The 12,615-nt window shown below is 49.0% G+C and overlaps 1 protein-coding gene across 3 annotated transcripts in view; it reads left to right on the top strand.

The window, feature by feature from the left end:
* The window catches only part of PLA1A (phospholipase A1 member A), a 32,981-nt gene extending 20,853 nt beyond the window's left edge, over positions 1-12,128 (top strand). For 2 of the 3 annotated variants that reach the window (XM_068545519.1, XM_068545518.1), the window contains 5 exons: positions 2,540-2,707; positions 4,101-4,190; positions 7,671-7,779; positions 10,935-11,099; positions 11,765-12,128. In XM_068545519.1, coding sequence (XP_068401620.1) covers positions 2,540-2,707; positions 4,101-4,190; positions 7,671-7,779; positions 10,935-11,099; positions 11,765-11,849 — 617 coding nt within the window. In that variant the 3' untranslated portion in view covers positions 11,850-12,128. Of the gene's footprint in view, positions 1-2,539; positions 2,708-4,100; positions 4,191-7,670; positions 7,784-10,934; positions 11,100-11,764 lie in introns of those variants that run through there. The other variant, XM_068545520.1, reaches the window with a different exon arrangement.
* The last annotated feature ends 487 nt before the right edge of the window (positions 12,129-12,615 follow it).

Genomic DNA, 12,615 nt, shown 5'->3' with positions numbered 1-12,615 from the left:
GGGCAAGGCTGGGTACGGTGGTGTGTTTTGGGGTGTCTGTGAACTTAGTATGATTTTAAGCAGCCTCTCTGCTAATGGGTTGTGTTGTGTTCCTGTCTTGCTAGTTGTTTGGCATGGGGCGTCCAGCACTGGAGCTTGCTGGATGCCCTGTGCCATGCCCAGCTCCGTTGGGTGGAGCTGGGTCTTAGCATTGAGATGGAGATTTCTTAGAGAGTTCTCGCCAATTGATATTATGTGGGGCCAGGAGGTCTCTGGTGGTCCAGTGTCCTGAACTCAGCTCTCCCACCTCAGAGGCTCCGGCCTGACACCAGGCCGGAGCACCAAGACCGTGTCAGCCACACGCCTCAGAAGAAGAGGGAGAAAAAAAGAAAGAAATAAAATAAAATAAAATAAAATAAAATAAAATAAAAATTATTTTTAAAAAGTAATAATAAAATAATAATAAAAACAAGAGAGCAACCAAACCAATAAACAAATCCACCAATGATAACAAGTGCTAAAATCTATACTAAGATAAACATAAAAATCAGAAACAAATCAGTCACAGACAGCAAACCCCAAGTTTACCATTGCTCCCAAAGTCCACCACCTCAATTTTGTGTTGATTCGTTGTCTATTCAGGTATTCCACAGATGTAGGGAACCTCAAGTTGATTGTGGGGATTTAATCTTCTGCTGCTGAGGCTACACGGAGAAATTTCCCTTTCTGTTTGCACAGCTCCTGGGGTTCAGCTTTGGTTTTGGCCCTGCCTCTGCATGTAGGTTGCCCTCAGGCATCTGTTCCCTGCCCAGACAGAAGGGGGTTAAAGCAGCGGCTGATTAGGGGGCTCTGGCTGTCTCATGATGGGGGAAGGGAGGGGTACAGTAGTTATAATTGGAACACAGGGTGAGCCTGTAGCAGCAGAGGCCAGTGTGACATTGCAACAGCCTGAGGCGCACCATGTGTTCTCCTGGGGAACTTGTCCCTGGATCACGGGACCCTGGCAGTGGCGGGCTGCACAGGCTTCCGGGAGGGGAGGTGTGGATAGTGACGTGTGCTTGCACATAGGCTTCTTGGTGGCTGCAGCAGCAGCCTTAGCGTCTCATGCCCGTCTCTGGGGTCTGCGCTGATAGCCGTGGCTTGCGCCCGTCTCTGGAGCTCGTTTAGGCGATGCTCTGCATCCCCTCTCCTCGTGCACCCGAAACAATGGTCTCTTGCCTCTTCGGCAGTTTCAGACTTCTTCCCGGACTCCCTCCCAGCTAGCTGTGGCGCACTAGCCCCCTTCAGGCTGTGTTCTCGCAGCCAACCCCAGTCCTCTCCCTGGGATCCGACCTCCGAAGCCCGAGCCTCAGCTCCCAGCCCCCGCCCGCCCCAGCGGGTGAGCAGACAAGCCTCTCGGGCTGGTGAGTGCTGGTCGGCACCGATCCTCTGTGCGGGAATCTCTCCGCTTTGCCCTGCGCACCCCTGTTGCTGCGCTCTCCTCTGTGGTTCTGAAGCTCCCAGGCTCCGCCACCCGCCGTCTCCTCCAGTGAAGGGGCTTCCTAGTGTGCGGAAACCTTTCCTCCTTTACAGCTGCCTTCCCGAGGGGCAGATCCCATCCCTATTCTTTTGTCTCTGTTTTTTCTTTTTTCTTTTGCCCTACCCAGGTATGTGGGGATTTTCTTGCCTTTTGGGAAGTCTGAGGTCTTCTGCCAGCATTCAGTAGGTGTTCTACAGGAGCTGTTCCACATGTAGATGTATTTTTTTTTTAAATTAATTAATTTATTTATTTATTTATGGCTGCGTTGGGTCTTCGTTGCTGTGCGCAGGCTTCTCATTGCGATGGCTTCTCCTGCTGCAGAGCATGGGCTCCAGGCACGCGGGCTTCAGTAGTTGTGGCTCGCGGGCTCCAGAGCGCAGGCTCAGCAGCTGTGGCACACGGGCTCAGCTGCTCCGCGGCATGTGGGATCCTCCCGGGCCAGGGATCGAACCCGTGTCCCCTGCACTGGCAGGCAGATTCCCAACCACTGTGCCACCAGGGAAGCCCCTGTAGATGTATTTTTGATGTATTTGTGGGGAGGGAGTTGATCTCCGTGTCTTACTCTGCCATCTTGAAGGTCTAACGCATTGGCTTTCGTGGGTGGACTGTGAACTGTGGGGGACTCCCCTGATTGTCTTGTTGCTGGGTTGGGTACAATGAGGTTGTAAAAAATTGGTTGTCTGGGTGATGCTGAAGAAGGTAAAAACGTACAGATATCCGTTTTGAGAGGGAGGGTCAGGATCGCCAGCTCTCTGTATGCTCCCATTTTCTGAAAGAGAGTTTTTATGATCGTGGAAGAATGGGTGTGTATGTAAACAATTTTATTGGTAAATTAACTAAGTTATCCAGGAAAATTAAAAAGAAAAGTGAGAGTGTAGTAACCATGTTCATTAATATTTTTAAAATGTGGCTCGGGGGACATCCCATGTATTTATAGCCTGTTGGAGTATAAAATTCAATAGAATTACAGTAAGTAGCATGGAGGGAGTTTCCATTTGTCTTGAACTGAAACCTTCGTTGTGTTCTTTTTGCCCTGTTCAGGCTACAGTTATCTGATCTGTGATCACATGAGGGCTGTGCACCTCTACATCAGCGCCCTGGAGAATTCCTGTCCATTGATGGCCTTTCCTTGTACCAGCTACAAGGTCTTCCTTGCTGGACACTGTCTGGATTGTTTCAACCCTTTTCTGCTTTCCTGTCCAAGGATCGGTAAATGCTACCCCTTTGGCTTCCTTTGACAGTTTGGGGAAAGTTCAAGTCTTGTCACCTCTTTAAGTCCTGATCTCCTATGGTCAAGAGGTCTATCCGAGTGGGGTAAAGAAAACTTAAGCAATGAGTCGTTCAGCCTGTCCTCACCTGGAAGGTGGTGTTTAGCTCTCTGCGTCCCACCCCTCACCCTCTATACTGCTACCTGATGCCATACTGGCTCTGCACACAACCCTCACACACACACACACAGGCACTGGCATGTAAGTCCAGCCTCAGGATGCTCTCCAGAAGCACTGGTATAGTCCAGATTGCCTGTACCCACTCTCGGACCCCCTGCTCACCGTAGGTCTTCCTCGCTAGGCCAGCCATTCTCCAAATCCTGATAGGCTGTAAGTCAAAGTGTTTTGGGGGAATCCCCGAGGCTGGCACACTGTGCCCACCTTAGAGGTGTGAGGCCACATGCCAGCTGGAGGGGTTCCTAACTGCCGAGTGGCCTGGGCACACTCCTGGATGATCCAGGCCAGTCTGGAGAGAAGGGCTCAGGAAGGCTGAGGCTCCAGCCTCAACTCACCCTGTGCAGATCATGGCTGTGAATATCCTGGGGTCATCCAGTGTGGAGGGCTCCAGGAAAACGCCAGGGTAGTGTAAATGGGTCCTCCCCCTCCCTCACTCTCCCACTTCCCACTCCTGGCTGCCACTCAGAACCGCAGCAGCCTGCCATTGCTTATAGAAATGAAATGAATATCAGCTTGACAAAATGTTAAAGTAGGGGTGGTTTCCCATAATAAAGCGAATCAACATTACTTCCTACTCATCGGGCATATGTCACTGTTTCCCACAGATGTGATGGACCAGACGGTTTAACTTCACACTGCCCCGCCTCATCTCTCGCTAGACTTTCCCTTTTTTCCAAACACCACAGGGATTGTAACTACTCATACTGCCAAGAGTACTTCATGTTTCCTCACCCTGTGTCCCTTTGCCCAGACTGTACTTTCTGCCTGGAATGCCCTTCTCTGACTTCTCAACCACTATTCTTCAGCGCAAACACCTCCCTGTGCTCCAGTGCGCAGGATACAAATGCCATTAAAACAACTGTCATATAGATTGTTTTGCAAGTTGAAGACATCATTTCAAATTTCTTATAAATACTTCCTGGGAATGGGCCAGATAATCTGCAGAATGTATTTTTTGTCTACCTGTATGTTTATTCCCATCTGGATGGGGTTGCTTGTATCCCAGGACTCACTGCAGGGCATGGCACATCATGAGTATACGGTGCAGTTGTCTGTGGAATAAATGGGTGCATGAATTAATCGATACATGGCTGGGTGCTGTGGAGACCTGAAATGGCCTCCTCAGGGCTCTGCTGTCTTTGCTTCTTTATCTCCAGGGCTGGTGGAACAAGGTGGTGTTAAGATAGAGCCGCTTCCCAAGGAAGTGAGTGTCTACCTCCTGACCACTTCCACGGCTCCATATTGTGGTGAGTGCGGGCAAATGAGCTGCTCAGCTCAGCCAGTGTGCTGCCCAGCTGAGTCCAGGGCTCCGTCTTGGGCTGTGTCCAGCCCAGCATGGTAGCTGAAGTGGGAGGTGAAGAACTGGGGCAAAAATGCCATGGGAAGAGAGAGGTGGGGGACAGCAGCAACTGGTCTTAGATGGAACCAAAACTTTTCAGAGCTAGCGCAAACCACTGCTCTATGGATGAGAACCTGGGGGCGTCTTACCTTACTGTCAGCACACTGGTTCTCATTCCTCCCCACCCCAACATGGAAACCTGCCTTCCAGTGTAGGTTCTCTCTGGAGTGGTATTTGGGAGTACCTTTTGGATTTCTCCTTCCTGCATACATTTCCCCCTCCTTATTGCCCATCCTATGTGTCTCCCACTCTGGCAGTCCTCCTAGGTCAGGGTCCGTGAGGAATACTGAACCTTCATATACATATTCCAGCTGTTTACTATGGCTCCTAACCACTGCATTTCATTGAAGCTAAGATGCCAGCGATTGTGAGAGATGTTTAATGTGAGAGAAAAAGGTGTCTTAGAATCTATGACATACATTACAGGCTGAACCATCCTCCTTCCCTATGCTATTTTCATCTTAACTAGGTTGACTATACTTCCTGATTTTGTTATCCTGGGGTCCTGTTATCCTGGTTTATTGTGTGTTCAGAATAGAAGTACGCTGGTTTGGATGGGACATTATATGACCACCCTAATTCTAAATGATTTTCTGATCAGCTGGTGTCTGGTTGGTTGGTGGAGGGATCTTTGTGGCTATACCTTCCTGGTACTAGAGGGCCTGGTGAAGTGTGAGACAGAGCCCGAAGCTCAGGCTCTGTGGTCACTCAGACCTGGATTTGAATCTCGGCTTCTCCGTTTACCAGCTGTGTCATCAGGAGCAAGTTTTTTTAACCTTTCTGAACCTCTATATACTTATGTGGAAAATGGGAAAAATAACAGTACCTATTTCAAAGAATCAATTGTGAGGATAAAATAAAATACCTAGTACACAGACAATCACCAGCACAGTGCTTGGAACTCAGTAAGTAATAATTCCCTTCCCTCTGTCAATGGGAGAATTTGGGAGACGAGATGGGGGTGTTTCTAACTTCATGCCAGAGAGAATACGTGGTTACTTCTTAGGAATAAAGTGGGTCACAAGAGTCATCTGTGGGCTTTCCACATGTATCAGCTCATCTGAGAACCCAGCCCCGAGCGGTGATGTGCCCAAGGCTACATGGGTGGGTGAAGAAGTCAGCATTCAACTCCAGGTCTTCTGACTCCAAAATCTTTACCTTTTCCAGGTCATCATCTGCCTCCATACTTGTGTCTCTGCCCCCTCTTCCAAGAACCCGCTCTTTTCAGCTGTATTTCTCAGTTACTCTTGGGTCTTGCCGCCCCTCAGAGGCCAGCCTGAGGGAGGACCTTGTCCGGGTCGGAGGCAGGGCTGCTGGGACCAGACACCCCGTTTCTACTTCCAGCTCCAGGGCAGCTTCACGGCGGCTCCTCTCTGTACGCACAGCCAGGGAGCCCAAGGAACACCTGGAAGTTAAAGGCACTTTTAGGTCCCTGCTAAGCGTGATTCACCAAGCCATACATTTTCTGACTGTTTCATTTTTGTTGTGAGACTCCCTCCCCATTCCCCCAGAAGGATGGCTGTGTCTGTTTAAAAACCTCAGCGGGCCTGCCTCCTCTGAGCCTTCCCTCTCCTGGGGGTGGGGGGTATGGGGCGCCCACCTGGCAGCCCACCTGGCAGCTCCCGCTCTTACCCACTCCCAAGCCATCATGGCACTGAGCTCCCATTGCCCAGCACTCTTGGCCTGCAGTCACCCTTGGCCTCTGCCAGGCAGGCATCAGAATGGACAGAGAATCTTCTCCAAAAAATTCATTTTTCTAACAATATTACTTTTCTCTTGTAGAGCAATGTTTCACCTGAAATGTTTTCTCCCCATCACCTCATTTAATCCTCATCATGTTCTGTGAGGTGATGTTGGGAGTTATTGATTATAGATGAAGGAACTGAGGCACAGAGAGGTTCAGTGACTTAGGCAAGGCGATACAACTAGTAAGCAGCAGGCCTGGCCTTGGACCCAGTTCCCCTGGCAAACCATCCAGGGCTCATGTGCTGTTTCCCATGTCATGTTCCCAAGCAGGTTGGATTTCACTACCAGCTCCCACCCACCCAACGTTAGCAGACCTGGCCCTCCTAGGGCTTTCAGGGTAATCAGAGAAGAGAGAAGCAGAACCTCAGGAAACTTTCTTAATCAGTGATACATGCTGATAAAGGAAGAAGCGATATAATATATCAAACTCAGCCCAGAGAATTAAATTCCTAAAGCTATGTAATTTAGCCTTTTTTCCACATTGCAAATATCCACTCCAGTTCAGCCCTTGCCCATCAACATAACAATCTGCATCCATAATAAACAACTGAGAAAGAGAGACAGAAGGGACGTGGCATCTGATATTCCGCTCTGTGGAGGGGGGAGCGTGTAGCGCTCTCTTGTCTTCTTCTGGGTTCTTGGCAGTGAGTCCTGTTACTAACCCCATGAGCCCCGATGGACCACATCACTCCTCCAACTTAGACTGACTCTCCTTAAATTCACTTAGTCCCTCCTCCCAATATTCACCCATAAAACATGACAAATGAAAAAGTACAGGTAGGGCAGAGCTCTAGCTATGTCCCAACCACCAAAGGAGTCTGTGAAAATGTTCGGAGACCGAAGTCACTGCATGGTGCCACCAGATGGGCTTACCCCTAAATGAGGAAAGGATGGGGTGCTGGGGAAGCTGTAATCCTTCTTAACCTCTCTTGCCAAAGGGACAGCCGGTCTTGGGATATCACCGTGAACCAGGCTGCTCAGCCAGTCTGTGTCGACAATACCAGCTTTGAGAGCCTCAGTGTCTGTGCTGCCCAAGTGGGTGGAGATGCCACACAGGCACCCAGCCACCACAGGGAGGGCAGTAGTCATCTCCCGCACACGTGGTGGGTTCCCTGACACAGGGTGTGTGCTAAGGGGGGGAGGGGCATTGCTCTATTTTATGAGTTAATTGTTTAGTATAAGATAGACCCTTTTTGGTTCTTTCAAAATCACACCATCAGGATAATGTCACTTGTTGGTAACAAAGAGTGACACAGTGCCAAAGAGTGGCACATTCTAGGATTAAAAGTAATAATAAAAACTATCATGTATTGAATGATTCCTAGGCACAGGCACTGTCTAAGGACTTTATATGCATTAACTCATTTAATACTCATTCAGACCTGTGGGGCATGTAATTTTATGATCCCAATTTACACTAGAGGAAGCTGAGAACCTGCGACAACAGGTAATCTGCTCCAGGTCACACAGCTGCTAAGAGCTAGAGCGAGATTTCCTAACTGCCCTGCTGCTCTCTGGGACATTTTGTGCATTGCACCCACTGATCTCTGGCCCAGCTGTCTGCTCTGCTTTGGTTTCCTAGTGCACCACAGCCTCGTGGAGTTTTACTTGCAGGAGCCGAGAAAAAAGGACACCTGCATCACGGTCACCTTCCTTAGCAGCAGCGTCACCTCCTCGGTCAAGATCACCATGTACGTAAGTGTCCCACATGGCTGGCTTCTCTCCTTCCATTTACATACATGCACATATATCCCAGGACAGGCACTGTGTGATCACTGATGGGTGGGTGGAGCCAGCTGAGCTGAGGATGGGGGTGAGGGTGGCACCTACCACAGATGGACCCACAGGCACATGCTGGGCAACTGTTCCAGGTTCAGGATCAGTACTGGGTCCAAGTATAGTGTATTCAGACAATAGCAGACAAGCAGGCAGACAGCAGTAATGGAATGTCCCAACAGGTGGTGAGAATTTGGGGATTGGGTCCCTGATAGGAAACAGCGTCAGGAATCCAGGCAGGGGGCATTAGGGATGTCAGCAAGTAGGAAGGCCTCAGCCATTGGCCCAGGGAGGGCTGGCCAGAGCCTAGGAAGCACCTACCTCTGGGCGGAGGGGTGGGAGGAGAGGGGAGCAGTGCTAGATGGGTTTCTAGAACAGACTCTCAGGCAGAGGGTCAGTTAGCAAATGAGTGCAAGGTGAGGGCCAGCAGGGTTGATGCTGAGTGGTGCCAATCCCTGGAACTGGGGCTGATTTCCTTCCTTTGTTGGGTCACACTTGGGCCTCGCAGCTGGTGGGGCCAGGCTTGAGGTAAGCAGGCAGAGAGCCTCAACTGCAGGGAGCCGCAAGCCTGGCAGGGGACAGGAACTCAGCAGCAGTGGTGCATATTTCTTTAAAAAGTCATTGGTTAGTTACAAGCCAGCAGGAGACAGACCAATCAGATAAATCACTGTCTCAGTCAGGGCTCAGTCTGGAAACCAGAGCCCAAGCCAGGCACTCCAATAGAAGGAAATTAACACAAAGAGCTAATTACAAATGTGCTGGGAGAACTGAAAACCCAAAAGGAGGGTGGGGAGGCAATGCAGAGATCAGCAACAGGAGTCTCTCCACCCCAGAGCCCGAGGGACAAAGCCAGGTGGTGTTGGTAGAACAAGGAATGGGATGGGGGGTGGAGGGTGGGAATGACTGGCAGGAGTTGGAAGCAGGGAGGAAACGCAGCTGCTCCGAATCACTGCCTGAAGCAGTCTCCCCCCTGTGCCGGGGAGCCTGAGAAACGTGGTTTGCAGGGGGATGGATGGAGCACAAATAGGGATGTGACCAGTGCCCATACACAGAAGTGCACAATTGTCAGCAGTGGCAGGGGCTACGAGAACAAATAAGATAGAGCCTGACCAAGTGTGAAGAAACAGTGTTTGAGTTGAGATCTGAAGGATTTGGAGGATCCTTCCCCCCAGACCAGGGGTTAGTGAGATACGACACGGGGAGCAGACAGCAGTGGGACCAGGCATGGGGAGAGGAGGTTGGAGGGGCAAGTCAGGGTCAGACCATGCCATGCCTGGAAGGACAGGGTAGGGATTTTGGGTTTTATCCTGAGAGCAGTTTGGAGAGCTGCTGGGAATTTTAAGCAGGAGAGTGACGGGATCAGATTTGGGTTTGGAAACATTTCTCAGGCTGCAGTGATGGACATTAACGGTGCTGTCAGGGAAAGACAAGTTTCTGCTGGGAGGAGCTCACGTCTGGGCTCCCAAACACTCTGCCACCAGGCAGGGTTCCAACTCACCCAGGCCGCACAGCACAGGACAGCAGGCAGTCAGGACACCCACACAGATCTTGGGGTGGCCACGTGAGCCTTGCAGATTATAGCTGAGTAATTTTCATTAGATCAGTTCAAGGTCACGTTACTTCTGCAAGGGTGTTTTTATCACCTTTCCAGCCCACTGGTAGATGAGCCGACACTGGCAGGAATCATAACAATGACACACGACTCTGGCTGCTTGTTAGAACCACCTGGAGAGCTTTAAAGAATACTGACAGCAAGCCCCACCCCAGACCAGTAGCAGTAGAAACTCCAGGTATGGCTTCAACCACTACACTGTTAGAAGCTCCCTGAGTGATCTGAATGGACATCCACAGATTCCTTCTTCTTTCTCCCCAAAGAGATTTGCGTTACTGTTTTGAAGAAGGCTATCAGAACATGATTATCTTCAATTCCTTGGTTCTTGTTTCCTCTTGCAGAACAGAAATTGAAAAGAAGGGAGGGGGTTTATGTGTGGTCTTTCCCCTACTTTCTATAACTTTGTGAAACCCCAAGATTTCCTTCCAATTAGAAAATTTACCCAGGCCAAGTCCCCAGGCCACTCACTCACAGTGTCCTTTGTAGCCCTTCTAGTTTGCAAGCTCTCCATCCAAGCAGACTGTTAAAGTGAATAATCTTCTTATTTTTTCCTCTGAAATACTTCAAAACACTTTTGAAATCTAAAAAAAACAGAAGAAGAAAGAAAGAGAGAGAGAAACTAAGAAAATGGAACAGCTTTTAAACAAAGTTTTACCGAATCATCCTCAAAAGGACAAAACAAACTATATGACTAATCCTGGGTTAGAAAGTACACAAAGAAGACATTTCATCAGTGTGAAGAGGCCAGAAAGGAAAGGGAAACCATGCTCAGTTTAGACAACACCCGGTGCCACAGCGGAGGGGAAAGCAGCGCCCTCCGGGCTCTCCCTCTTTCTCACAATGCCTCTTTCTGAGCCCAGAGGGGACTGGAACAGGCCAGAGCAGGGCACAGGGGAGGGGGGGCTGGGGCTTAGACCTAGGGCTGTGTGACTCCAAAGCCACAGCTGGGAGGAGACCACACCTGGACTCCACCGCAGCTCTGTCTGGCTTCGAGGCCTGTTGTGTGTTTGTTCACTTGTTTCCATCTACACTTTCACACTCAGTCTAAAATAGAGTAGTCCTCACACAAAATTCTTGGAACTGAACATCCTAGAAGAGGCCTCTACTTCCAGGTAGAGGGACCTGAGACTGAAGATATTCACTAATCAGAATTCAGATCTTCACTAACCTGAATTCAGATCTTCACTAACTCGGACCCTTTTCCAGATGTGAAAATCCAAGGGCTACTATTTTGCTGCAGGGTCCACTTATTTACTTTCAAAAAGCAACACCTATTTTCTGCATCACATTCAAAGCTGTGAGGGTGTGGGCCGAGGGGCTGGTGAGGGTGATGCAGAGGACCGTGGAGCCCACCTTCCAGGAACTAACGGACCGGGCTACCCGCAGAGCCCCTAGGAGCCAAGGGGAGGCAAAGGCCAAACATGTGCGGCAGTAAGTTACTTTGCCTTTCCCTTACAGACCTAGACAGCAACGCCACGGGAAAGGAATCATAGCTCACCCCAGCCCTCAGTGCCAGATAAACCAGGTGAAACTCAAGTTTCAGCCTTCCCACCGAGTTTGGAAAAAAGACCGGACTATCATTATCGGGAAGTTCTGCACTGCTCCTTTGCCCATCAATGACAAGTAAGCCCCGTATCCACCCCGCCCCAGACACACCCACAAGGACCAATCCTGACCTTAGATGTGGCACTTGCTGAGGTGCAATCTCATCACGGGTATGAGCTTCCTTGATGCGGAGGTGACAAAGACCCAGGGTCACCTCCTGCAGGGCCATCTTGGGTTGGGATGCTAAGAAGACAAAGAGGTTGGACTTAAATTCCCCATCCCCACTTTAATATAAGAAACTCCATTTTAACTGAAATATATATATTAAATATGTATAGATAATTATAACATACAATATATATAAAATATATATTTATATATATATATGTTTTATTACCTGCTATACTTAGTTCCTCTGTAAGATTTTATTGGAACAAACATTGCTCATTGCATATTTCCTCTTCTTTGGCCTCCACTGGTCACAGTCGTGGGTGTGGATCCAGAATCCCTGTCCCCTTTACCCCGCCTCTAGCAGGCATTTAGAGTATTAGTCTTACCACACCTGGCCCTCAGAGGACAGAAGTGGGCTCGTAGTAATCCAAGAGTAATCATCCCATAGACGATTGTAGAATTCTTTCACCTGACATCACGGAAACAGAGGCGCACGCAACTCTGAGCCCTCTCTCCCGACCAACCAGGAACCTGCCCTGAGGACACACCCTCTTGTTGCTCTTCTCTTGCAGTAAAAAGACGGTCTGCTTACCTGAGCCAGTGAACTTACAAGCAAGTGAGACTGTTTCTCATGACCTGAAAATAACCTGTATATAGTTAATATAAGGGCAGGATACATCTCCCTGGATTGGGGGTGGCGGTTCAGCTTATTCTAAGCCATTACTACTAAGAAAGAACGCAGAAGTCTTCGTTATTTTCCCCATAATTAGCCACCTTAGAGAGGAGAGAGAGCTCATTTTACAGAGCTTTATCTCCATTGTGAATTTAAAGAAGCTTACAAAGATACCATTTCAACTTTCCTATTCATACTTAACCGCAATTGCCCCATATCCTTGGACATCTGTACCTAGGATTCAATAGAAACATATACACGAAAAAGGCTCTTTTTTTTTTTCTTTTTCAAATAAAACTCCATGGAATATCTGAATCGTTTAATTGTTTTATTGGTATGGAATTCTGTTATGTACAAAAAATGTGATTTACGGTCTGTGGGATTGGAGAAAACAGTAGATGCTGAATTCTCTATATTAAAATAGCAATTGTGAGACTTTCCTGGTGGCCCAGTGGTTAAGAATCTGCCTTCCAATGCAGGGGATGCGGGTTCGATCCCTGGTCAGGGAACTAAGATCCCACATGCCACAGGGCAACTAAGCCCGCGTGCCGCAACTAAGAGCCAAGGCAGCCAAATAAATAAATAAATGTTTTTTAAAAATAACAGTTGGAAAGAAGTGCTTGGTGTAAGAGAGGGGTGGAGGGTGGGGAGGAAGATGGTGCCACTCACCATCCCTTACCATTGCCTTCTCTGGGTATCTGGAAGGTTTGGGGGATCAGAGAGATCTTTTGGGAATATAGGTGGATTTTC

This window comes from Eschrichtius robustus, chromosome 6, assembly GCF_028021215.1.
Source record: "Eschrichtius robustus isolate mEscRob2 chromosome 6, mEscRob2.pri, whole genome shotgun sequence".
Classification (NCBI taxonomy): domain Eukaryota; kingdom Metazoa; phylum Chordata; class Mammalia; order Artiodactyla; family Eschrichtiidae; genus Eschrichtius; species Eschrichtius robustus.
Note: the sequence above shows the minus strand (reverse complement) of the source record. Positions and strands in the feature narration are given on the sequence as shown.